The sequence below is a fragment of the Agelaius phoeniceus genome, chromosome 1 (genome assembly GCF_051311805.1).
Source record: "Agelaius phoeniceus isolate bAgePho1 chromosome 1, bAgePho1.hap1, whole genome shotgun sequence".
Classification (NCBI taxonomy): Eukaryota; Metazoa; Chordata; class Aves; order Passeriformes; family Icteridae; genus Agelaius; species Agelaius phoeniceus.
The window spans coordinates 60,223,198-60,247,545 of NC_135265.1; the positions used below are offsets into that span (position 1 = coordinate 60,223,198).

At 39.4% G+C, this 24,348-nt stretch overlaps 1 protein-coding gene across 3 annotated transcripts in view; it reads right to left on the reverse strand.

Moving 5' to 3' along the window:
* Nucleotides 1-23,973, reverse strand: part of CTDP1 (CTD phosphatase subunit 1) — a 100,470-nt gene extending 76,497 nt beyond the window's left edge. Inside the window, exons 1-5 of one of the 3 annotated variants that reach the window (XM_077179881.1) lie at nt 23,468-23,973; nt 9,475-9,558; nt 6,366-6,459; nt 4,823-4,951; nt 3,348-3,498 (exon numbers count right to left, since the gene is read on the reverse strand). In XM_077179881.1, the coding sequence (XP_077035996.1) occupies nt 3,348-3,498; nt 4,823-4,951; nt 6,366-6,459; nt 9,475-9,558; nt 23,468-23,796 (787 nt within the window). In that variant the 5' untranslated portion in view covers nt 23,797-23,973. The remainder of the gene's footprint in view (nt 1-3,347; nt 3,499-4,822; nt 4,952-6,365; nt 6,460-9,474; nt 9,559-23,467) is intronic. The other 2 variants (XM_054634205.2, XM_077179883.1) reach the window with 2 other exon arrangements.
* Between the last annotated feature and the right edge of the window lie 375 nt (nt 23,974-24,348).

A 24,348-nucleotide genomic window follows, 5' to 3' on the forward strand; every position in this document is an offset into this window, starting at 1 on the left:
GTTCCCTAATCAAATAAATCAACATAAATAATTTGATGTTTTCACATCTCAGGGAAAGGGCAGGTAACATTTCACTAATTTCATCATTTGTTTTCTTCAACACACCTGCACCCACCAAAGCCACTCTCTCACTCTCCTCTGCAGCTGGACAGGGAAGAGAAAATATAATGAAGGGTTCATGGGTTGAGATAGGGACCAAGAGAGACTGGGACAAACTGAACTTCCATTTAATCTCATAAATCAGACAGTGAGGTATGCCCCCGAGTTTCTTGAACAAACTGAAGACACTATAATTACCCTTCGCCACATTAGGAAGGACTATCCAGTAGACTCACCATTGTACATGCATAAAGAATAGCAGAGACTATTGCCCCAGCTGTTTGTTTCCCATCTCAGACTGGCTCTTTGCACACAGACTTACCAAATCGTATTGCCTGCTCTTATACAGACTTAAAAAATAAAATTCGTAAATAAGTAAAAACTAAGTTAAAACCATCAGAAGATACAATGTTGAAAACTAACTCATATTGGGGATGTCTCAGAGAAAGACTGAGTTAAATAGCAGTTCCCAGGAGAAGTTATATAACAGTTGGAACCAACATGAATTTGAATAAGTCTTTTTATTTATAAAACTAAAATTGAATTTCTGAAGAATTAGGTTACCTTCAGTTCAAGTTGAGATTCTACTTTACAACCTGGAAAGAGCTGTTGACCCAGTCTTTCAAAAGCTGGGACAATTTCAGACACTGGTGATTATGCATACACATGTATACATCCTGTAATACACTTGCTGTAACAAACCATACATATGAATGCTCTCAACTTGGTCCTACTTTCTAAATTTCATTGTAAATCTGGAGTGATTTCACATTGCTTTATTGTTACTTAATAGCTTCTGAACTTAAAACTCTCTGTGACATTTCACAACTAGCTTTTAAGCTGACATCTGTTTTATATATACCAAACTTCTCTTATAAAGAGAAGAAATTAAGTAACAATTACTCAAAATAATTATTTAGTAGAGAAATACTCCAGGGAGCTCTAGATAATAAAATCCAAAGATCATCTTCATAAACATACTACCAGATATCACTTAGTAACCATGTCAAACTAAAAAAGGGTTTAATATAAATTATTTCAGCAGATATAAATGGTGTTTACAAATATCAGCTAATCCCACTTAACAGCTAGCAGGAATCAGCTGAGATGAGAGAAAAGGACTGACAAGATGTCATCTCTTTTCAAAAGCCTTCTAGGACATGAAAGGAACAGCTCAGAGTTCAGGATTCACAAAGATATCTAAGATGTCTACAGAGGATTTAAGCAAACAACCTTTTTCTTATGAAAAAGATCCCCAGCATTTTATTACAGTTCTTTCTTTATGTAACAGGGATAACAAAGTATCAAACTGACAGTTCTGTGAGAAACCATTTAACCAACACTGCCATCAAGTGTTCTCTGTATGTATCAGCTGTGTATTCCTCTAGTACTGCATCTTGGCTGCACAGGTGGACCAAAGCTGGCACCCAGTGCTTGTCCACAGGCTTCAGCTGAAATGATCACCAGTACTGCACAAATAACCCACTTGCAGTTTGAATGCTTTTCATGAGGTTAAACAGCTTCAGGCAGAAATCCAGAAGTCTATCAGTGACAGGAAGCAGCAGTACCCTAATTTGGTGGCTATTCCCTCTATGGAATAAACAGGGTAGCTTGAGCATGATGACTGCAATAAGTGTCAGCTTGTGGCACAGGCAATCCACATTGGGGCTCAGAGACTAAAATGGGCAGAGGACCAAATCACACATTGAGAGAAGACAGGGAAAGCACTTAGACATCCTGAGTTAACTACCTCTGCAACTCTTCCCTGACTCTGAAGGCCATTTGCTATACAGCTTCTGACCTCAGGCTAGATCATGGCACACAGATCCAAGTGAGGAAGACTGTCCCCTCACTTGTATTTAAGAAATAGTGATAAGAAAACTATTCCTCTTTTGCCTTAGAAAATAAAAATGCATTCTAAGAAGGACAGAAAGGCACAGAATTGTTCATGCATTAGCAATACACAACAGTTAATCCAACAGCAAGACTGACAAAGCTTTAGGAAGATTCTTCAAACTATGGTCAAAGACTGAGCAACACAGAAACATTCACTTGGACTGGTAGGACAGGACATACCTTAAACCTTTCAACGAGTATTAGCTGGAGACCACAAATAAACATCACATTTTGACCATAGAAATATTGTATGTTGTCATTCAGAAGTCTCTTATAATTGTCATTAAAAGCCTCTTCTATGGCATTGTACATGCATAAAGAATTGTTTGATTATATATATTTTTTCTGAAGTGTTTTAGAGCTAACTAGCTCTCTAACTTTCTTGCCAAGAAGTGAGATTACTGAGACATTGTTGTTCAAAACACTCCTGGCAATATGACAGAAAAAAACCCCAGCAAATGTGAAAGACAACTTAAAAAAAAGTTAGGAGACATGGAACAGCAGTATGGACAGTTTGACAGAGTTATAACCTAAAATATTGTTAATTATATTATCTTAGACCAACAGACTTGATAAAGGGAAGTTTGAGGAGAAAATGCTCTTCTGACAGAGAAGACTAAAATTGGCTTTTACCCCATCTTGATAAACTCATGGTGTCCCTCCTAACATGATTCAGACCCATACACTCGCATAACCAGGGCAAGTTTCTTTTATGCTTCTCAGAAACAAGAAAACATTTCAGCCAGAGCCAGTGACCCACACAATCGACTACCACTGTTATAATTCAAATATAAGTTTTCACTTGGAGATTTTAAGTTATTGAGAAAAAGATGTGAAAATATTGCTAGATTTCTGTTTTTCATTAAGTGTATCTCAGCTCCAGGACACAAACAGAACTGCTGTAAACAGATTTATAGCAGCAGAACTTCCTTTGGTGAAAGGAAACCATACAGGGGTGGCGTTCCTCACAGGATGAGATGATGTCACATTGCTGAATTTTACAGAACAGTTACATTAGATTTGTAAGACAAGTGAAGTTGCAGATCATTGTTAGGGTCCATCAACATAATTTCTTACTTAATAAGAAGGCACTAGTTAACAATCTGATTCTCTAATCATCAGTGAAACAAAGGAGATCTGATGGGGGGAAGAAAAAGGATTATTTCTAAAATTACAGGCCATACAGGCACTGCCTTGTAACGTAGCTAAGAATTCTACCCACAGGACTATTTAGGAGGTGGCTTTGCACAAAACAAAGAACAAATACTTGAAAACAACAGCATAAAGAAAATTAGTTATATGAGTATGAAGTCAGGGTAGGTAAATATTGTTAAACGTAACATACTACTCACCAGCAATTGTATGTGCATACAGTCTGCTGCCAAAAGTAAAAACATGCAATTCATAGAGCTTGGCAATTTTTTCCAGGAATTCCTTACAATGAGGACGCAAACGTGTGTGCAACATAGGCTCACCTCGCCCTAACTGGAAATGAAATATTCCCTAGAAGAAAAACCATGTTGAATATTATCAAAATAGTAAACAAAAATGTCAGCATTCCAGACCTACCCTCTTCCCTCACTTCAACTTTATTTGGTCTTACTAGATCAAAGTGGGTTTTGGCCACAAGATTATGTAGATAAATAAAATCCAAAGCACGTTTTTGCTCTGTGCCAGGCAGTCCAACAATAATGCTTTCAAATGCAGGAAACTGCATTATTGAAAAATTTATGATGCAGGTGTCTTTCATTCAAATCTTTACTTAAGGCAAACCAATCTGAGAAACTTCTCAATGTGCTATTTCACAGAAGTCCAGGATCTCACTATAATCAATACCTCACAGTGAACTTCTGACAGACTCATTTCAATATGCACTGAGCTCAGAGAAAGTACTTTCTTCATCCAACAAAGTCTGCCTATGGAAACATAGCAACAGAGAGCAAACCAGGAAGGAAGCTTACAGATAATGATCCCAGTTAAAAACCTCACAATATTAAAAAAAATATTTTTCTCCAAACCCTGGATTTATACTGATAGAGGCATAGCCTTTCAGGCACACAAGATTTTTTTAATCCTTAAGTTGAATACTCATGGTTCCCTTTCCTCTTAATTGCAATGTACATTTCTAGCTTGCTTTTTCCTAGCAATTGTGAACACATGCTTAGCCTACTGGACATGCAAGAATGGCAAGAAGAAAGAAAAGAACTAAGCAATCACAGTTTGCATGATATCGATGTTTGAGTTTGTATCCTCTTGTTCCAGACACTGTATCCTTTTCAACATGTTTCTTGTTTTAGAGCTTCCAAATTAGAACTGTTACAAGCCAATACCCCTTGTCAGTTCAATAACAAGTGTTTAGTGAAGGAATTAAACACAACCCCTCCCCTCCTCACTCCCCCAAAAAAGATTTAAAAAAAAATCCCTACACATACTCATGGAATGACAGACAAAGGAACACACAGGATTGCTCAAAAAGGGACTTTGAACAGTAATTCACTGTATCTGCCTCAGACTTGGTAGTCACATTACTGAGTACTCAGCTTGTGAATTGCAGAGGAAGGAAAGCAGAGATTAAAATTAGCTACCTGAAACATCTCTCAAAATGATTATAAAGGAAAAGTGCAGGAAAGCATGAATGGAAGAAAGAAAAATGTCCATTTAAATGCAGAGAAAAAGGAACATATTACAGAAGACTTGCTTCTCATTTCGCTTTATTCTTCAACTACAATTTTACCTAACCACAGAATGTTCTGTTAAAGAATCATCATTTAAATATTGTTAGAAACACTTCTGTTGTTATATTGGATTGAAAGGTAACCCCAGATACCTTATTGGACATTTGCTGGCAGTGCTGTTCTGTAGTATGGATCAATGTCTGGTCCAAATCTACCATGAGCACCAGTTTTCTATTTCGATGTAGTCGCTGTTGATCTTCTCTTCCCAGCTGCTCAGCTTGCTGTAACAGAAATATTCACTGCTAAGCTTAGCTTCATAGAAATACATTGGGTTTATCACCTTTTGTCTACACCTGAAAAGCCCTTCTGCTACAAACTAACTGCACAAGAAATGATGCCTCAACAAAACTGTAGCAACGGCAGCTGTGGAACAATTTTTTTAATTGAAAAAAAATGCTCTCAAAGTCTACTCTCAGATCTTTGTGACACTATTAACTCCTAAAATTCAAAAACTCAAAATGTTCAAATGTAATAATTAAGTAACCATTGATTTAATTTAAGGCCCAGTGTCCTGATATGAAATAGCAGTAGCTTTGAACACAAAGGAAAACGCATCAGTAGGTGTGAGAACTTTTCACTGCTATGTCCAGCAATTTTGCATTATTACATACAATATGTCTGAAAACCCCACACTAAGTATAAAGCCGACATTCCTGGTGACCAAAATGATACCTGTGAACCTCAAATTACAGAATGTATGCCTTCAGACATAAAAAGCTAAGATTATACAGGCACCAACATTAAGACCTCATAATCCAGTCAATATTTACTCCTCCTGCATATATTTACAAACTTTCCAAGTACCATGTGAAGCTCTGTGTTCACCTGATTGACTTCTGATAGCAAGTTGCAGTGTTATCCTCAAGACAGCTGAACTTAAAAGTAAAGTTAGAGCACTACAAAGCAGCAAGGATCAAGTGCAAACTGCCCTTTGAAACACTCCTCTATCACGGGGACACCTCTAGCTGCTTACATCTTCAGTTTCCCTCACTGCAGTTCTTTGATGAATTACCCGAAAAAAAAAAAAATCAAGTAGTAACATAAAAAAGTAAAAAGAGACCAGGATGATAAAGAAGATAAACAGAATGTTCATCTTCAAAATAAACATGCTCCTTCCCCCTACACAAACTGAGGAATAAACAAGCATATTTTGATAACTCAGATGAATGTTTTAACTATTAATGGATTCAGAATACTTATAGTATTTGAAAAATAATGAAATGATTTTACCATTCAGGTAAGTTGCAGCAAACTAGCTTCACTATATCTAGTGGGTCAATTTCAAGGTGAAGGTTAAAGCTAGGTTTCAGAGGCATTGCAAGCTTTGAACAGCTAATGGAACTTCTCACTAACTGTTCACTCTTGGTGACAAAAATGTTTGTCTGCTAAATTTACAGGCTGCTGTCAAACTGACATCTTTGCAGTATACAGCTCTAAGAAACACCAGTATAAATCATGAGAAAAATCAATCTACACTAAGATAAACTCACAAAAACGTGGGGCCACTAATGTTCAACCCCAAATTCTTCTTCGAAGGGACACCAAACTTCCTATATCAAGTGCATACCTCCTGTAATTAAGTTTCTCAACTGTGGAGCTATTGTGAAAGAACAAAGAAAGCATGATGGTACCTACCTCAGAGCTAACTTTCAGTTCTGGGACACTGTGAACCATTGATACAGTTGCTGTGGATAATGGCGCACACTGTTTTCCATTCTTGCTTCGTATCCTAATCACATAGGGAAAAGAAACATCACATGAGAGAATAATAGTTTAGTGAAATATTAAACAGACTAAAATCTGTAGCCTCAAACTAATCACCACCAAAAAATGATTAAAAAGAGCTATTTTAACTAACACACTCTTTCAAATTCTTGCTAATGCAAGTTACTAGACAAAATGGATTGAGATCAAACAAGCTCACCAGAAAAAAACTGTGCAAAAAGTCACTGTACTAAGTTATACTTCCATACAATTGTTTCGTAACACATGCTTTCACTAAGATGAAACACATTTATGTATTGATTTGCATCAGAAAACTATAAACTAATGGAAACTACCAAACTGCTCAAATGTAAAACTACTCAATTTCTTTTTTTTTTTGCAATCACTCAGCATGCAATTATCTACTTGTTTTCCAAGCCAGAATATGAAAAATATAAGCAAAGGATAGACAAAGTTACTCTCTGCACCCAGAGTGACTTATGGGTGACTGCTGCTTCAAAATTATCATTGGAAAAAAAATGATGTGTGCATATACAGATATCAACACAGAATAGGTATCACCCTTGTGTGCATATACATATATGTGAGACAGGATGTGTGACTGCACACACAAGTACAAAATTGCTTGAAAACTCAGAAAATAACCCTCTATAGGATCCCTTTCACTAGCTTACATCAATCAATTTGTTGTGAATTCTGACATCTAATTGCTCAACAATATTCAAAAAACCTGCCATACAAATTTTGACCTAGGTGACACATGCACATCTTCTAATTCTCCCGTGTACCAGTCCCATCAAGGACAAGATTTGGTATCAGATCTACAACAAGAGTTAAACCAGATTTCATTTTGTGACAGGCAAACTGCTCAGGATCAACTGTACTGAACTGAGTTGAGGCAGACACAACCACAGAGAGGCATCTTTCCCTGTACCATAGTGTATGGCAGCATTGATGTCCAGTACAAAAAAATACAGAAGTATTTATTTGGTCTGAAGTCTGTACATGTAGAGAGCTTTTTGGATAATTGGTTAGCTGAGAAAGGACATTTCGATGTGATACCGATGGATAAGGATAGGGGAAACAAGCTGGAGATTGTGAAACCAATGTCCAATCACTGACAAAGGTCATAGTGACTTTCTCTGAAACGGGAAGACGGGGGAGAAAATCGCTTGCCAGAAAATGTAGATATCTTAGGTAGAGAAACTAGAAGAATGCAAACATAGAAGCAAAATAATTATTAGAAGATAGAAGTAGGTGTAGTTGATCTAAGTGTGCTTTAACCAATAATGAGCTCAGCTTTTGCAATATGTATAAGCTTCATTAACACCAATATAAATGTGTGAGGTTTCAATAAACTTTGAGATTTGCTGTTCACGCATATTGTGTGCTGCAATTCCTCCACCGTTCACGACATGTACATTTTAGCATCTTACATCCTTTGCTTCAGAGTCCAGAAAAATTAATCTTTAAGCCTAAATGGCATTTTAAATGAGCCTTTAAAAATTATTGACCATTTTCAGACCATTAGTTGTATGACTACTAAGAACAATGTACTGGCTTTTCTCCCAGCAAGAAAAGCATCAGTGCTTTTGAATTGTCTTCTGATGTAGGCTCAGCAGTCATAACACAGTATTTCAGATGCATAAGCCATTTTGTGTAAAATGAAGACACAGACATAAGACATAGTAAGAAGTATTAAGTGAATAAAACAATTTGCTGGATACCTTGAATTTGTCTGGATTTATTATATGAAATGATAACAGTAGAGCAATATTTAGATGTGACTGTATTCAAACCTCAAATCAAGTGTTCATTCAGGACAGACAAAGCCTTACTCATGATTATCCTAACTTTGCTAGGTTTGCCAAATAATACTTGTTTACAAAATATCAATATTAAACTCTAAATAAAAACTTATATCCAAACATTAACCAGGCTACTTCTTCCACTCTCAATATTCAGTTCACTTGCACTGGTTTGTGAGATAATGTTCACAAAATAATTCTTAACAATAAGCATAAATTAAAATGAAACCTAAGTATTTTCAGCCAAATGAAATGAACATGCAACATTAATTTATAAAATCCAAGCAACTATACAGCTTGTTTTGGAACAGCTGTTGAATTAGTAATTTGCTATGCATAAGAAACATACTCTTTACCAAGCAATGAGACACAGCAAAGGAGAAATACAATAATCTTTTGAATTTGCTTTCTTTTTTTTTTGCCTAAGGCTTAAATTCCTTTAGTTCCATGGCATAATATTTCACAAAAAATTGAAAACAGTTAAGAAGCCTTAAATTGAAAGCACTGGAGACAAGCTAGCTCCCATTCAGACACAGTACAAATAAAGCAAGGTCATATGAATGAGACTGCTATTACCTCTAAGCTATTTACACCTGCACGGATAAAGTTCTCAGGATTATTAAGCAAGCCATTCTTGACACACCATACAACTCCCAGTCTCTGGTGAGTACGTGAAAAACAGTGTGCTGAGAATTTACCTCTCTACATATGCTCCTTATATTTTCCACTCAAGTTACCCTATATTACCTCAATGAAGAAAGAGCATGCACAGTTCTTAAATCCTAAATGAGTGGAGACCTCAGAGCAGTCTTCTCTTTAAAACCTTTAGCAACCTGAAGGTTCCTGGAGAGGAGCCATTTACAAGGATGTGTAGAGACAGGACAAGGGGGAATGGCTTTAAACAAAAAAGGGTACGTTTCATGAGCTGTAAGAATGAAATTTTTCTCTGTGAGGGTGATGAGGCACAGGAACAGCTTGCCCAGAGAAGCTGCAGGTGTCCCATCCCTGTTTAAGGCCAGACTGGATGGGACCCTGAGCAACTTTGTTGAGTGGAAGGTATCCCTCCTCATGGTAAGGGGGTTGGAATTAGATGACCTCCAAGTCCCTTCCAGCCCAGGTTATTTTATGGCTCTATTAGATAAGGGAAGGAAGAGCTTGAATTCCTAATCAGAAGCAAGGAGAAGTTGGAAAAAAAAGCTGACAATACTTACTGAGTTAAATCCTGGCCACATTCTGCACACAAGCCTTTCATAACAACAGGATGGCTGCAACCTTCCAGTCTCACCAAGACAGCCCTGAAAAAGACACAGGCATTCCATTTACAGAAGGCAGATTACAGACATGTAGATTAGTAACCCACAGACTGAATTAATTCAAGGAATAAATTCTGGTTATAACTTGAGTGTCATAACCTTAAGATATATGCTTTTGCCACAACATGGCGAAAAAGACAATAATCTATATTTTCAAATTATTAATTTTCACAACTTAAGAAGTCAACTGAATCATATACTAGGGTCAGATTCTAAGCACAGTTTATCAAGGAAGTTCAATGAGAACAAGTATTGTTTGTCAGAAACAGTTTACATTTACTTACATACAAATCCCCATTAATACCCTACTGAGCTACACAGTAATGAAAACCAAATGCAGAAACTTTAACATCAGAGAACAGCTCAGGTTCTCTTCCAAAATCACTGAGTCCAACCATTAACCTAACACTGCCAAGCCCACCACTAAACCATGTCCCTGAGCATCACATCTGCATGTCTTAAATTCATCCAGGGATGGCATCTTGACCCCATCCCTGGACAGCACATTCCATTGCTTGACAACTCTTCCTGTGAAGAAATTTTCTTCTTCACCCCTAGCACAACTTGAGGTAATTAATTTCCTCTCCTCCTATTGCCTGATACTTGGAAGAAGCAACTCCTATCTGGCTATAGCCTCCTTTCAGGCAGTTGCAGACAGCGATAAGGTCCTCCCTTGAACCTACTTTTCTCCAGACTAAACACCTCCAGCTCCCTCAGCTGTTTCTCATCAGACATGTGCTCTAGATTCTTTACCAGCTTCACTGCCATTCTCTGGACATGCTCCAGGACTTCAATGTCTTTTTTGTACAGAGAAGTCCAAAATTTAACCCAGAATTTGAGATGCAGCCTCACCAGTGTCGAACACAGAAGCAGACAAGTTCTATACCAATTTAATCTTATTATTTTCATAGCAGACATATATTGCTTCAATCATCTCATAAAAATATTTTAATTTCTGATCCTTAAGCCTTGACTCACCACATCGTAAAATAAAGACATAGGAAATGATATTTTATTCTTTCTTTTAAACAATGGCTAAACCAAACCAGAAATTGGAGCTGGAAACAGAAGTGTGACATTCACTATTCCAAACTCTTTAGAAGACAAACTCTACTTTTCAGTTGAATAGTCCAACTAAAGTATTCCTCATCCAGTTATCAAAATTCAAAATTCCTGGTCTTGAAAATATCATAATTTATTTTCTCTCAAACACTTAACAGTCATTATAAGAGACTTGTTTCCTTCATTACAGATGGAGAAACTGATCTTTCAGACTTCCTATTTTTAAAAAATTCTAAGAAGTAGATAGCAGTACCTCAGCTATTGCAAAAATTCCCCAACTCTGTGATAATGAGCTACAGCATCTCCCTAATATTAAAAAAAAATAAAGGTCAAGCAGCTAAAAAAGAAACACACCCAAAAAGCAAAAAAACCCAACAAAATCCAAGCTCTTTCATATACTGACTGTAGTGTTTGAAGTACGGCTTCAAACCTGTATGCAATAAGCAGACTGCAACATGAAGAAAACTGTTTTGCATGCCCAAATCTCTCATTCATATATCTGACTACTAAGCATCCGGGAATTCTAAGCAGAAATCCAGTTTCTAAATAATACCTGCAACTGCTTACTTGCAATGTGTCCCTTGTTCTTCAACAACCAGAAGAATGATGACTCTACTGCTGTAGAGAATGATGAACAGAAGAAGAACAAAGAACAAAACTACAGTTCGTGCCCCTAGTGAGGATTATTTTCCTCTTTGAGAGCAAAAACCAGATTCGAGTCAGGTTTATTTCAAAAGAAGTCTTCACAAGCCATCATACTACCAGTATTCCCATTTACAAATGTGCAGATCTATGCCCTTTTCATTGGCAGCCATTTTCTGCTTGGAAATTACACCTCTTCCTGTGTAGGCATCTCAGATCTCCTTTTTTTTTTTTTTTAAACATGGTATGTATTTCACAGAAAACAAATTGCCAGAAAACAAAGCCAAGACTCTTGGCTCTTTAAAAGAACTGCACAAGATAAAGTACTTTAGTGGCCCTTCACTGCATGATTATTTCACAGATTTCACAGAATTTTGGTCTCCTCTCATCCCCCTATGTTTGCATTATTTCATTTGTCTCTTCTCCCCACTCCCTTTGACAATATCTCTGTCTTTCTGTCTTTTACCTTGATGCACTGCTAAGCTCCTTTTTAGGCCACCAATGCACACTAATGGTCATGTCAGAATTTTTCATTCTCACCACATGTTCAGTGTATGAATTAGAAATTACAGACACACCTAAAAGGCCAAAAAACATGCCCCACAGTACAGGGTACAGGAACATGCTTAAGAGATTACAGCACCTGAGTTTATACCCCATATGAATTGGTTTTCAATAGTTCAGAAGAAAAAAGCCTTTCAACTCCAGCTTGGAAGTCACAGTATCTCTAGACATTCTCTACTTCACAGTGAAGGTAACCTCACACTCCAGGTATGCAACAGAAGAAGCTGGCATACTCCTGGGCCAAGATGTGATTCAAAATTGGACATGCAAGAGCAATGATTTTTGTAAGAAAATTAGAGTTCTAAATTACTCATTGATACTGTTCCTAAGCAGCACCACTGTACCTTATTGCATACCAAGCACGACCACTAAATAGCAATTTTGCTCCTACAAAATCTAAACATAACCAGAACTCCTGGCCACACTGACGTGCTGGAGATAAAACAAAAAGCACAGGATACAAAGTCCTCTGTCATATTGTTCTCTGTGATGCTCAACCCAAAGGACACAGGAAGAACTCCAGAGCCCTGATAAAGCTCTGAGCAACATACAACCAAAGGGTCAAGTTTCAATTACAACTGTCAGGATCTTAGGCAGACTTCTCTCAGGGAAAAAGCCCAACACTACTTAGTGCTGCAGAAGGAAAGCCTGAACTCTACTAAGGCCTAGGCACACTTAAGTTTTAGCACATGTGTTTTAATTACTAAAAAGGAACAAACACAGACCTCAAGTAGAATGATTTTTTTAAATTTCACACCTGGAAGCTCTCCTTTACTGTTGAAGTGAGGGATTTTCAAAATGTAATGGCCAAGATCAAAGCCAATTATCAGACAAAAGTGAGCTGAATCAAAGTGTGCATGTCTGGTTTTAAATGGCTGCATACATCAAACACAGGTTCATATTTCTGCCTGTTCTCTTCTCCAGGTTGTAAGTGAAACCCACTTAAAAGAAGAGAGCCTTTCCCTATTCCATTTCTACAAAGATAAAACAGATTTCCCCTCTCACCCCCTCCAAATAAGAGGAACTAGGGCACACTTCACTGCTGGCAACATTAAGAGCATCTTCATCTTCTTCACAATCCACACGGTGATAAGCAGAGCTAACTGCCTACTTCAACAACAGCGATCCAAGGAAACTGCCACAAAAGATGCAAAAAACTGCACAAAAGATTTTCTAGTTTTACAAACTGTCCCAACTGTGCAGATGAGCCAGGTGAAGCAACTTGGTAAGAACCACTACACTGTGACAAGCAAACTCTTTTCTGAGCAACCATGGAGGTGGTAGATCATTCCAATACCCAGTATGATGGCTAAATGACTGCAACAGAAACATGAACTACCCACGTGGTGTCTTTAGTAGAATGAAACTTGAACTAGTAAATAAGGAAACCCACTCAGGGCCCTTACTCACATTCCTTCCAGATGTACTTGTAAACCACACAGAAATTAGGTGAGCCATTTGGGTAAAATTTTAATTTTTGTGGCCGCAATCATGAATAGGAACAGATATTTACCAACAGCCTCAGGATGCAACTGCTCATAAGCTCATCACTGTTCTCCCAGTACTTATGTACACCCTATTTCTAAACTAAGTCTTTTAATAATATCTGCTTTAAGTAAGCCGCATGGTAAAGAAAAAAGACCAAGGGAGAAAGCTTTTATGAAATCCAACATGAAGGTTTTGCCTTTATTAACAAAGGAAGACAATGCTTGCACTAATCCTAAAGCCTGGTCATTACTGTTGACTCCAAATGGAAGAACTTTGTATCAAGTATAACCATGGCACTGGTTCCTGGTAACTGAATTACACTGGAAAGCCAAAACAGAGTTGCTCTATTTGTGCTACACCTCACTTGTAGCAACCAGTTTACTGAATCAAGGGAACCCACTGCAAACAAAACGCATTCCCCTGAACATTTTATTATTGCTTAAATTTTCTTTTGTGGTTGGCCATTCTTTTTCCGCATGTCTAACACTTCCTGCAGCAAGTACAGGAGTTAGAGAAGAACAGAAACAAGAACTTCTTGAGATTTTTTTCCATAATAAGGTTACTATTTACATAAGGAGGGGCTGGCCAGCTGCAGCACTCAAGTACAACGGCCACAAGGCCACAATATGTCTTCACAGCTGTCTTCAGTAAAGCTCTGTATCTTAAGGATACTCAGCATAACCCAGGAATAGAGAGGTTCCCTCTGTTACTCAGAACAAGTCTAACCTGACTGTACATTAACCATGGCCTTCTATTACAGCTTGGCTTCACTTCCAGAGGCAATAGCTCCAATGTCATGCTGCCAGAGAAAGGCAATGGCCTACTTTCTTTACTCCCCACCCTCATGTTTCCCCGGGATGCCCACCCCCTCCTCTGGCACTACCAGAAGAGACAATTTCAGTACCCTGCAAGGTAGAACTCACTAGCCCTAACCAAGTTTTCTGCTGGTTTTAGAGTCAAGTAGCTGGTAAAACCAGCCCAGCAAGGGTGACCGATCAAAGCTGCAAATGTTCCACAAACAAGGCTAAGACTGGGGAATGACAAGACACAGTTTGAACAACTTACATTTTCTCTCCACAGTAACCAGGCTACTTTGTTAGCATTTATCTTGCCTATCTGTAAAGATTAGCTTGGACAACTCCAAGTCATGGAAACATAAGTTTTACTTATTCTCTTAAAGTCTGCTTCAAGGTATCATGCACTGGCATTGAAAATATAGTGCAAATTTCCAAGATGATGGTACTGCCATGCACTGACTCACATCTCATGCGACTGCTGGCAGCCAAGTAATTGCTGGGTTTCCTCAGCTGTGTTTGGTATAAAGAGAGACCTCAAATACCACAAGAAACACACAGACCAAGTTGTGACTGTGATCCCTTAAAGCTGCTGCTCTCAATTTGATGCCATATGCCCTTCCAATTCGCATTAGAAGATGTCCAAGAGTACTAGTGCAGCAAAAGGAGATGCTGGTGTGCAAGTGAACAGAATAATCACTGTCTTGGTTTGCCAGAATGCTCGAGGGGATTTTACTGGCAAACTGTCAAGGGGTAAAAATACCAAATGAACACATCTTCAGATCTATGATTATTAATACCAACCATTACTGAATCAACCAACTGATCTAGAACAAATATGAGCACAAAATCCCTTAGTTGTCAGATGAAGTTAGAATCAACCTAAAGCCTGCTTCTACAGTTTCATTAGTCAGATTTCTGAAACACTGACATTTTTGTTTGCTTATACCAGAACAGTATTTTGTTCTGGTATAAGCAAGTGTGTGTGTCTGCAGCATTTAGTATCCCTACTAAGGGCCCTTATGACCAATTTACATCAAACTACAGCCTTTGTTACATAGGACTCCAGTTTTGTAGCAAGGATATTTCCAAAGCCGGAATCATCTTAGTCTCACTATGTAAGAATATTTAACAACTGGATTTATATATTTAACTGTCATTAATATCTGTGAGGAAGCAGAGAGAGTCCTTGAATAATTGATTAGAAGTACCAAGGATTCACAAAGGCACATGGCCCTTGTTGCTCCAGGCAACACACAGCCAACAGCCTCTTCAAGCTGTTGGAGGAAATGTCCACTACAGCAGCCACTTGACTTACACTCAGGGACAGCAAACACACACAGCTGCACTTCAAATATGCATGAATCCCAGACACCTCACCCAAGCAAGTCAGGCCTTTTGATAAAATCCCCCAAAACCTAAACAAAACCCCCATACCCTAGCCTAGATAACTTGGTAAGAACTGCTGTGAGCAGTAGCTCACAGAAAGCACAGTTCACACTTGAAGGCATCATCTCAGTTCTCCAAAGCTAATGGGGAAATTAATGGTCTTCAGTTGATTTTTCCTCTGTTAAATACAGACTATTCACAACTAGGAGTTAATGTATTGGTGAATTTTTTCTTCTACTTTTCAGGAAAGTACCTATTCAGGTTGAGGCTAAGGTAATAAATGCCAAGAGAAACATGGGCCTGGAGTTTCTGGGTTTTATTTATAATCCAAAAAATATTTTAAGCTTGAAGTAAATCCACTTCCATGATTTGCAAGGCTTTAAGTATTTCTATTTACTTCTGGAGAAGAGTTTGCATCACAAGCAAGGAGGGTTACCTTCCTTTCACCTTCTAGGCAGACATCTATGAACAGCTGCTTGCATGTTTCAAAAAGCCACTTCTAAGAGTTAACAATGTATAATCCTTACATAAGATCTAGTAAATCATTCAAATATTATTTACAATGTCTTTTTTATTTAGAATATTTAAAAACAGAAGTATTATTACTTATGAGAATTCAAGACTGATTTTTTTTTAAAGGGAGAAGGTAAAAATACAGTTCTCAATGCTTTTACATAGAACCCCTAGTTCACACAGAATGAATTCAGAAGTACAAAGATACAAGCCTGTAACTCTGTAACTTGTATCTCTAGTAATAAGTACTTTGAATAATCACAGAAGAAAACAGGCTGTCATATCTCAGTAATTCATTTAAGCAATAAACAGTTCTGCAGCCCACTCCCCCCATTACTGTTGTCAAATGCTGACATTACATTTATGAATTTGCTTTTCTATTGTCACTTCTCTCTGACTGCAGTATTAGTGATACAGCAGTTCTCAAATACCTGCTGCAAAACTCCACCTGGGAGTTGAGGAACATCCACCTGACAGCAGGATCAAACCAAATCTATGCGATGAACCCTGGCAATCTAAGTGGCACTCAGTCAAAAATTTGAACTGACCGTATAGCCTTCTAATTGGCAGAAGACAATTAACCTAAACCTGCAGTTTTCTCAATCCACACTTGAATGCTCACATTAGTTACTAAAGAATGGTACTTGTAGATGAACTGTTGCAAATCCAGACAACAGTCTCGGACTAATTCCACCGCTGGCTAACTTTTTGGGTTTTTTTCAGGCATACAACTCTCCCTCAGATAAAGGCACAATTTCCCCTTATCTCAGACCAACTTACCACCCGCATTCCTCCTACGCCCAGTCAAGATCACCTGTAATTACCAGAACAAATCTGGTTTGCCTCCTGCACCTGTAGGTTCACATCTAGACAAAGAGCAACAGATGAACACCAACACAGCCTGGACACCAAAGCAGAGAAAGAGAGTTTCAAATACAAACACACACAGAGCTGACATCAAAGCTATAAACATGGGCTTTACCTCTTCCTGTGCAAAGAAATCTGGGAGGATTCTGTGATATTTCCCCCTCTGCCTTGGAAAGCTGCATCTATTAACAGAATATTACACCTTCTCCAAACATTTTATCACTTTTCCCACTAAAACCATGCACTTACGCAATCACAGTCCCTTTGCCTGTTACTTCCAAACAGCAAATAAAATGGGAAGAGGTTTACTGCAGGATGCACAATCCTCAAGTCTAACAGCTTCCTCCCATCCTTTCCTTAATAGATACTGTGGCAAACTGAGCTGGATGCTACATCCTGCATACTATCCTCTGGGACTTGCTGTTAAACCAGATGAACACAGTTACATAGGAAAAATTAACAACTTTTAACACCCTTAAGAGCAATTATGAACCAAGTGGTGTGGTGTCCAAAATGGACACCAATTATGTGGTGTCCTAAGTTACACTACAGTGTTCATCGAGGAGCAGTAGCACCACATTTGACAGCAACCATATGACAACAGCATTGTGTGAGCCCAGAAACCCAACACACTCTGAAAGCAGAGGACAACAGCTTAGAAAGCTGCTCAGCTTATAAAAGGTAAGTGTGATAAATAGCTGTAAAGTTGATCAAGTTCTCTTCTTGAGCAATGCTTTCTTTGGTTAGGGCTACTTGTCCCCCCTCATCCCTTCTGTGAATGAGAATCCGCAGCATTTAGTCCACTAAGCTTGGACCAAGACCATTTGCCTTTCACACCTTTTCAAATGTTGCAAAGTCTTAGATGCCATCTTCAAACTAGAAAACATTAGAAAGCAAACAAATAGGCATTCTTCAATTCCACTGTATCAAAATCTCTGCCTTATGCTACACTGTTTCTTAGAACAGTTGCAGAAAAGCCTTTTTTTTTAAGATATTAGTGCAATAGTGACCTGGCAATATCCCAACTCTTACCTTAAAACAGAAAGCATTTCCTTTAACACAGCAACACTTTGTTAAAGAAAACGAAGGGAGCCTTTCCATCTTCCAAAGCCTTTTTAAGACTAGCAGTCTCTCCTGCTGGTTACAGTTCTATCCTTTCCCTACTTCCAATTCCATAGGTCTAACTTCAACATAACCAAACTTAGACAAAATGTATAATTAAGATCCTTAAACTGTAACCTGCAATGCATTACCTGCTCTCCAGGAAGTCATTTCATGCTCCCCTATTTGCTTTAAAGGGCAACTACTGCCAATTCAGATATCCACATATAGCAGAAGACCTTAAGTTAATTTAATTTTAACTACACAAAATAGATAACCATAAGAAGATTTTATAAGTGACAACTTACAGTGAATTGTCTATTATAATTTTCCAAAAGAGGTCCCAAAAATTAAAGGCTGGCAGCTCTTTACTGAACCTTGAGGCTACTATGTCAAGACAAACTTTCAGAACAATTCAAAGCAAAATCTTGTCACTCTCTTCCTTCCTCAAACTTTTCCAACCCTTCCCAGGACAAACATCTATGTATTGTGCAACAGAAAAATTAAAGGTCTCATTGCAGTCCCCCTGTGAGAATTTTTATCCATACATTTTCTCTTAAGAAGAGAAAAACTACAGAAAACCACATCGCAGTTGCTGAGAAGAAACAACATGCAACTTGCCTTTGAAAAAGAGTGGTTTTATAAACAACTCTAGTATTAAAGTAAAGCTCAAAAGTACCCTAAAGAAACTAGACAGCAATAACTAAGAAAGAAAATCCATGACCATTTGGGCAATAATCACAAAAGAAAACAGGCAAAAATTGCGTAAAAATACTATCTATTTCCAGCACAGACATCTACAAACCAACATTTTTTAAAAAGTGCTATAACCTGCTTGTAGTTCTCCAATGGGATGCATAAAACACTACCATGAGCTATCTCATTCTGTCTGCTGGCCCATACACACACAGCAAAAAGTCCTTGAGCTCAAGTAAGATGAGCAACTCAGAGTACAAACTAAGAGAGCAGAAAATTCCCTCATTTGGGAGAAACCTTTTAAAGATAAGAACATTACTAAAGACTATCATACAAAATGCTGAATGGAACACACACAACTTTAAAAATGTTATTCCCCAGTGTTGACATGCTATTTATTCCCTTGATCACTCTACTGGCATTTACACAATCACTTTCATCTGACCCATCTATGGCTACTGCTGAAAGGATAAATTACTCCCCCTTTCCCTGTACCACACTCCTGTTGAAGCAACTGAACAAAACAAGGGAATTGATTACTATGGACCATTTTACAGGAGATTGGGTGGGAAGGATGAGAAACTAAGCCATCTTTAACTACATGTTTTCCAACACCCTACTGAGTGCAAGATGAAGGCACTCAAGTCTGAGCATCCCTTCCAGCCAACTCTCATATTAGCATGAAGCAACCAGGAAACCATGGTCTAAGAAAGCCACACTGAGAAAAACTGCATACACAAGGCTGTTACAACCACACTACTGGTAAATTCCAAGCCTGATGCCTGTTTCCAACCAAACCTGACTGAGCAGCTTGATCCTCTTAGATAAAGAAGCTCCTACAAGTTTTGTGAAACAAGGCCATATAAAGAAAAGGAACTTTGTCCTCTACCATTCAGTCCAATGAACTATCCTGTGAGCTTCCAACTTGTTAGGTGCCTATGAATAGGCAAAAGAGAAGGCAATGAAAGACAAAAGTCCTCATTTAGAACTTGCATCTTTTTTACTATCCAGTTCAACCAAACACCAGAGAGATACCCTTCTTTTAATGTTTCTTGATATCACATGGCAGAAAGGAGAAGGGGAAAATAAAAAAAAAAAGGAGACGGAAGTCAGAAAGATGTGTACTGAAACTTACTATAAAAATAATGGGATGAATTCACGCATAAAAAGGAATTAGACAAGAGATACACTAAGTTAGGATTGTTAAGTATTATTCAACAATCCTCAATTGGCACTGAGGGGTTTTTTAGACTCATACCTTCATTAAGTATTTGCCAGGATATTATGAAAACATTTGTGTCTAACAAAGAGCAAGGTACTTTTTCCTGTAGTTTGTTAAAAGTGTCACCACTTTAAAATAAACTGCAATTCATTAGCATTTTTCCCCCCTGGAAGACTGTAAGATACATGGTACCAGGGTCTAGCCTTAAGTGGACAGTAAACCAGGCCCTGAGCCTATGTGACATTAGATAACCAAAAGAAGATATTATTTTAAAAATATATAATCAAGTTTCTGGCACAAAAAAACCCAACAAAAACCAACAACCAAGCCATGACACAAAAATCTAGAACTTTAGAGAACAAATCCCCACCTCTTTCCTGCTATCTTCTCCAAAGCCAAAACCAACTAGTTTTGCTTCACTAGGAACCAGATAGTTTAAACAAGATTTTTATTACAACACAAATATACTCTGTAGAAGAATGTGAATTTTCACTATTAAAGGTATGTGGTAAGACACAAAGATACCCAGATTAAATATACAGGTAATAAATATTTCAGAAGACTCTTCTAATGTGAACCAAACAAGACACTTGTAATACTCTGTCCCATCAGCAGGGCAATCATTTTATATTAGAAACACTTAGGTAAATATTTGCATAAAAAATTAATATTGACCCAACCCAGAATCCTGCCATACCTGTAGCACCTTCAGAATGATTAACCCTGATGGCTAACTGGCACTAATAACACACAGAGCAGTGCAGTATTTTTGGCACTTTATTTGTTGCTCCTGCTACCCATCAAAATTACACTTCATTAACATCAAAGGCCTTTCATTAACTGCTTCCTGTATTCCCTGTTATTTACAGTCCTAAAAGGTTAGACACCTTTCTCTCTCAAGTTCCAGTCTGACATGTGGTGCAAGCCTACTTCTGCAAGAATAAGCAAAAGTTAGCTACTGCGTGCATGCCTTGGGCTCTTCTCTGGGTAAAGTTTGCACCCCTGTCAATGCTAAAAAGTGGGTAATAACACCACAAAAAAAAAAAAGTGCCGTAAATGTGCAAAATTACTTTCATGCAGCAAAAGATTCCATCTCATGCTTAATATGAAAGAAAGATAATCAAAAGTTAGAAATGTGTATTCTTAATTGGGAGAGACTTCTGCTAAATTATGTCTTTATTTCCAGAAATATTATGATCTGACAAAGAAGAAAATTCAGCCACTTATATTGTTTATCCTCAAATAAAAAGGTTTGATCAACTTATGTTCTCATGTTCTAATGAAAAGGAAAAGTATTTTGAATAGAAACAATACTTCTACAGTGTTTTAGGGTCTGACAAATACTTGCAAGTATCTTTGGTTTAAAGAGAATTCAGTGCTAAATCAGCCAAGTTCATTTTTCTAAAGGCAGCATGACACCTACCATTCTGGACAGTTTGGATTATAAAAAGGGCATCTTCTGCCGATGATGAATAAATTTCAGCTGTTATTTACTTTAATCACACCCGTGTTTTAATAATGCAAAATCTTAACACATATTGAAATACTGTTAGTGAAATGTCATTATTTCGATGCCACAAAATGGGAAGCCACAGGCAAGAGATCAAATGTTTGCCAAAACAAACTTTTAAGTGACCAAAGAAATGCAGTTATGTCTTCAATAGCTGAATAGTTCCACTACCCTTAGGCCATGCTCTTAACTTGAACTTTTCCCTTGCACTCACCCATTAAATACCACAGCAACAAGCAACAGAGGAACCTGACTGAAAAGTCAGAATTCCAGAAGCATAACATCTTGCAATGGTCAATATCAACTACAATCTTTCAGTTTTGTGAGATACAAATATTCCAGAAGCCAAGAACAACAGTAATAAAGAACACGATTTATTTTCTAATTGTCTCAAAGCACGGAATTGCTAATTATAATCAACTGACTGGACAAATCCAGTAAGAACAATGTATAAAAATTGGTGCATTCCAGTCCATGAAGTTAACATGGAGCAAAGCTAAAACTAAAATGCTGCTAAATCAGCAGCAGACCCAGACTACTTTAAATCGATTATACTTTTCACTTATAATATTTTTAGTTTGGTTTTCCTTCCAAGTGCTTAGCTAACATAATGAAAAAACAGATAAAATTATCTCCCCTTTTATTCAGTGCTAGCAACATGAATTTCATCATGCATATGGCATTTTAAAATCCCAGTCTGTATTTTTAAGATCTTTTTTCGTTTGACCTAGCATTTACAGTACCTTTGTTCTACATCAGGTATTAAAGATTGCCCATGCTGCACCAGATGCAAAAGCAGAATGCTGATGTAGCACAAAAGAAAAGCCATTGTCTTATCTCTATAGCAAGAAACACACAGCTTCAGTAGCACATTATATGACTGACTGATATAAAAATGCATCAGACTAGTTTTTCTTGAACCTCTCAGAGCACCCCCATACACAGATGCTTTCCATATACTAGCAAATTTCAATCAAGAAAGTTTAGGCCTGGCTGCTCCCACCTAAAAATCAAGACAACTGCAATCAAAGTAAATAGCTTGCTGTCATAAAACAGAAGTAGATTGTTTAACTAGTTTCCTGATGAGAAAGAATAAATCTGCTTAAAGTACAGGGTAGCAGGCTATTCACCCAACTCAACGTAGAAAACTGAGCGCCCCACTATCAGGCATTTAAGAATTTAAGTCAACGAACATACAACCTTATTAGACAAACCCATTGCTAAACTATACGAAAAAGGTCTTTTTTAGTCCCTTGTTCTTCTGAAATATAAAATCTTGACTGTATTTGTGAAGTCTTATACATTAAAACATCAACAGTATTAAAAACATTTAGACACCCAATATTACGTGTAAGGTACTTAATAATTTTATAATGCCTTGCCGCACTGTTGTTTCCCATTAAAATTCCTTCTATGGAGCACAAAATTATCTGTTTGCTCCGGAGTTTTGCACCAACCTAACCACCAAACTGAGAAGAGTCTATTAGGAGAAGAGGCAGTAGGCAGAAAGTGATGCTCAGGAAGTTCCACCTGAACAGGGGGAACAACTTCTTTATTGTGCTAGTGGCTGTACACTAGAAGAGGTTCCCCAGACTGTGGAGCCTTCCTCACTGCAGATATCCCAGAACCATCTGGATGCAATCCCGTTCAACATGCCGTAGGGCGACCCTGCATAAGCAGCGAGGTTGGACCAGATGACGCACTGTGGTCCCTTTCAACCTAACTCATTCTGTGATTTTGCGATTTCTAAGTGGCGCTTCCAGTAAGCGCAGTGTTTAGAGAACCCCGACACAGCAGGAGGGACGCACCGCTCTCTGAGACAGAGCTCACGGCAAAGGACTCAGCTCTGAAACATGGGAGTGGAGCACGATCCCTCGGCACCTCCCCGGACGCCTCCTCCTCCTCGCACGGCAGCTTCCCTGCGCTCTTCCCCAGAGGAAGAGCCTTTGTGAGCAGGGCCCGGCCCGACCCCTCGGAAGGAGCACGAAAGCCGCGTCCCGCCTAGGCGGCCCCCTCGCCCGCCCGCCCCCGGCCCGCACTCACCCGGGCGCGATCACCTGGCCGGGCCGCGCGCACAGCTCGCGCACCACGCCGGGCCGCTCCGCGCGCAGCCTGCGCTCGGGGCCGCCGCGCTGCGGGCGGGCGGAGGCGCCGCTGGCGGCGGGCGGCAGCGGGGCGGCGGCGGGGCGCGGGGCGGGCGGCGGCGGCAGCGGGGCGCAGAGCGCCAGCACCGACCCGATCTGCACCGCCGCCCCCACCGACACCTTCCACTCCAGCAGACGCAGCGGCCGCGGGCCGGGAGCGCGAATCTCCGCCACCGACGCCGGGCCTTCCGCGCCGGGCCCGCTGCCCCGCTCCGGCCGCTCTTCCATCGCCCCGTCCGGCGGCGGAGGGTGAGTCGGGGGTGCCCGGCAGTAGGGACGGACCTGGCGCTGCCGCCGCCGGGGCGTTTCGGGACGCCCCGACAGTCACGGGTGGTGCCGACGGCGGCGGGGTCACGACAGCTCCGCGCAGGCGCCGCGCCGCGCGTCCGGCCGCGCTTAAAGGCACAGGCGGTGGCGGCCCGGCCCGCAGGGCGGCGCGGGGAGCAACTACGGCTCCCGGCAGCCCCCGCGCCCCGCCCGCCGTCCCCGAGCGGCCTCACAGAACCGGAACTGGAAATATCCCGAGTTCGAACCCGCGGGCATCTTGGGATCCGACTAGTGGCCGTGCACGGAACACCCCCAGAATCGCATCATGTGCCTGAGAGCGTTGTCTGAGCCTTTCTTGAACTCTGTCAGGCTTGGTGCTGTGACCACTTCCCTGGAGAGCCTGTTCCAGTGCTCAGCCATACTCTGGGTGAAGACCCTTTTATTTTTCTATTATCCGACTTACTGTCTAGGCTTAGCCCCTTTTATTTTCCTGTTATCCGACTGTCTTGGTTT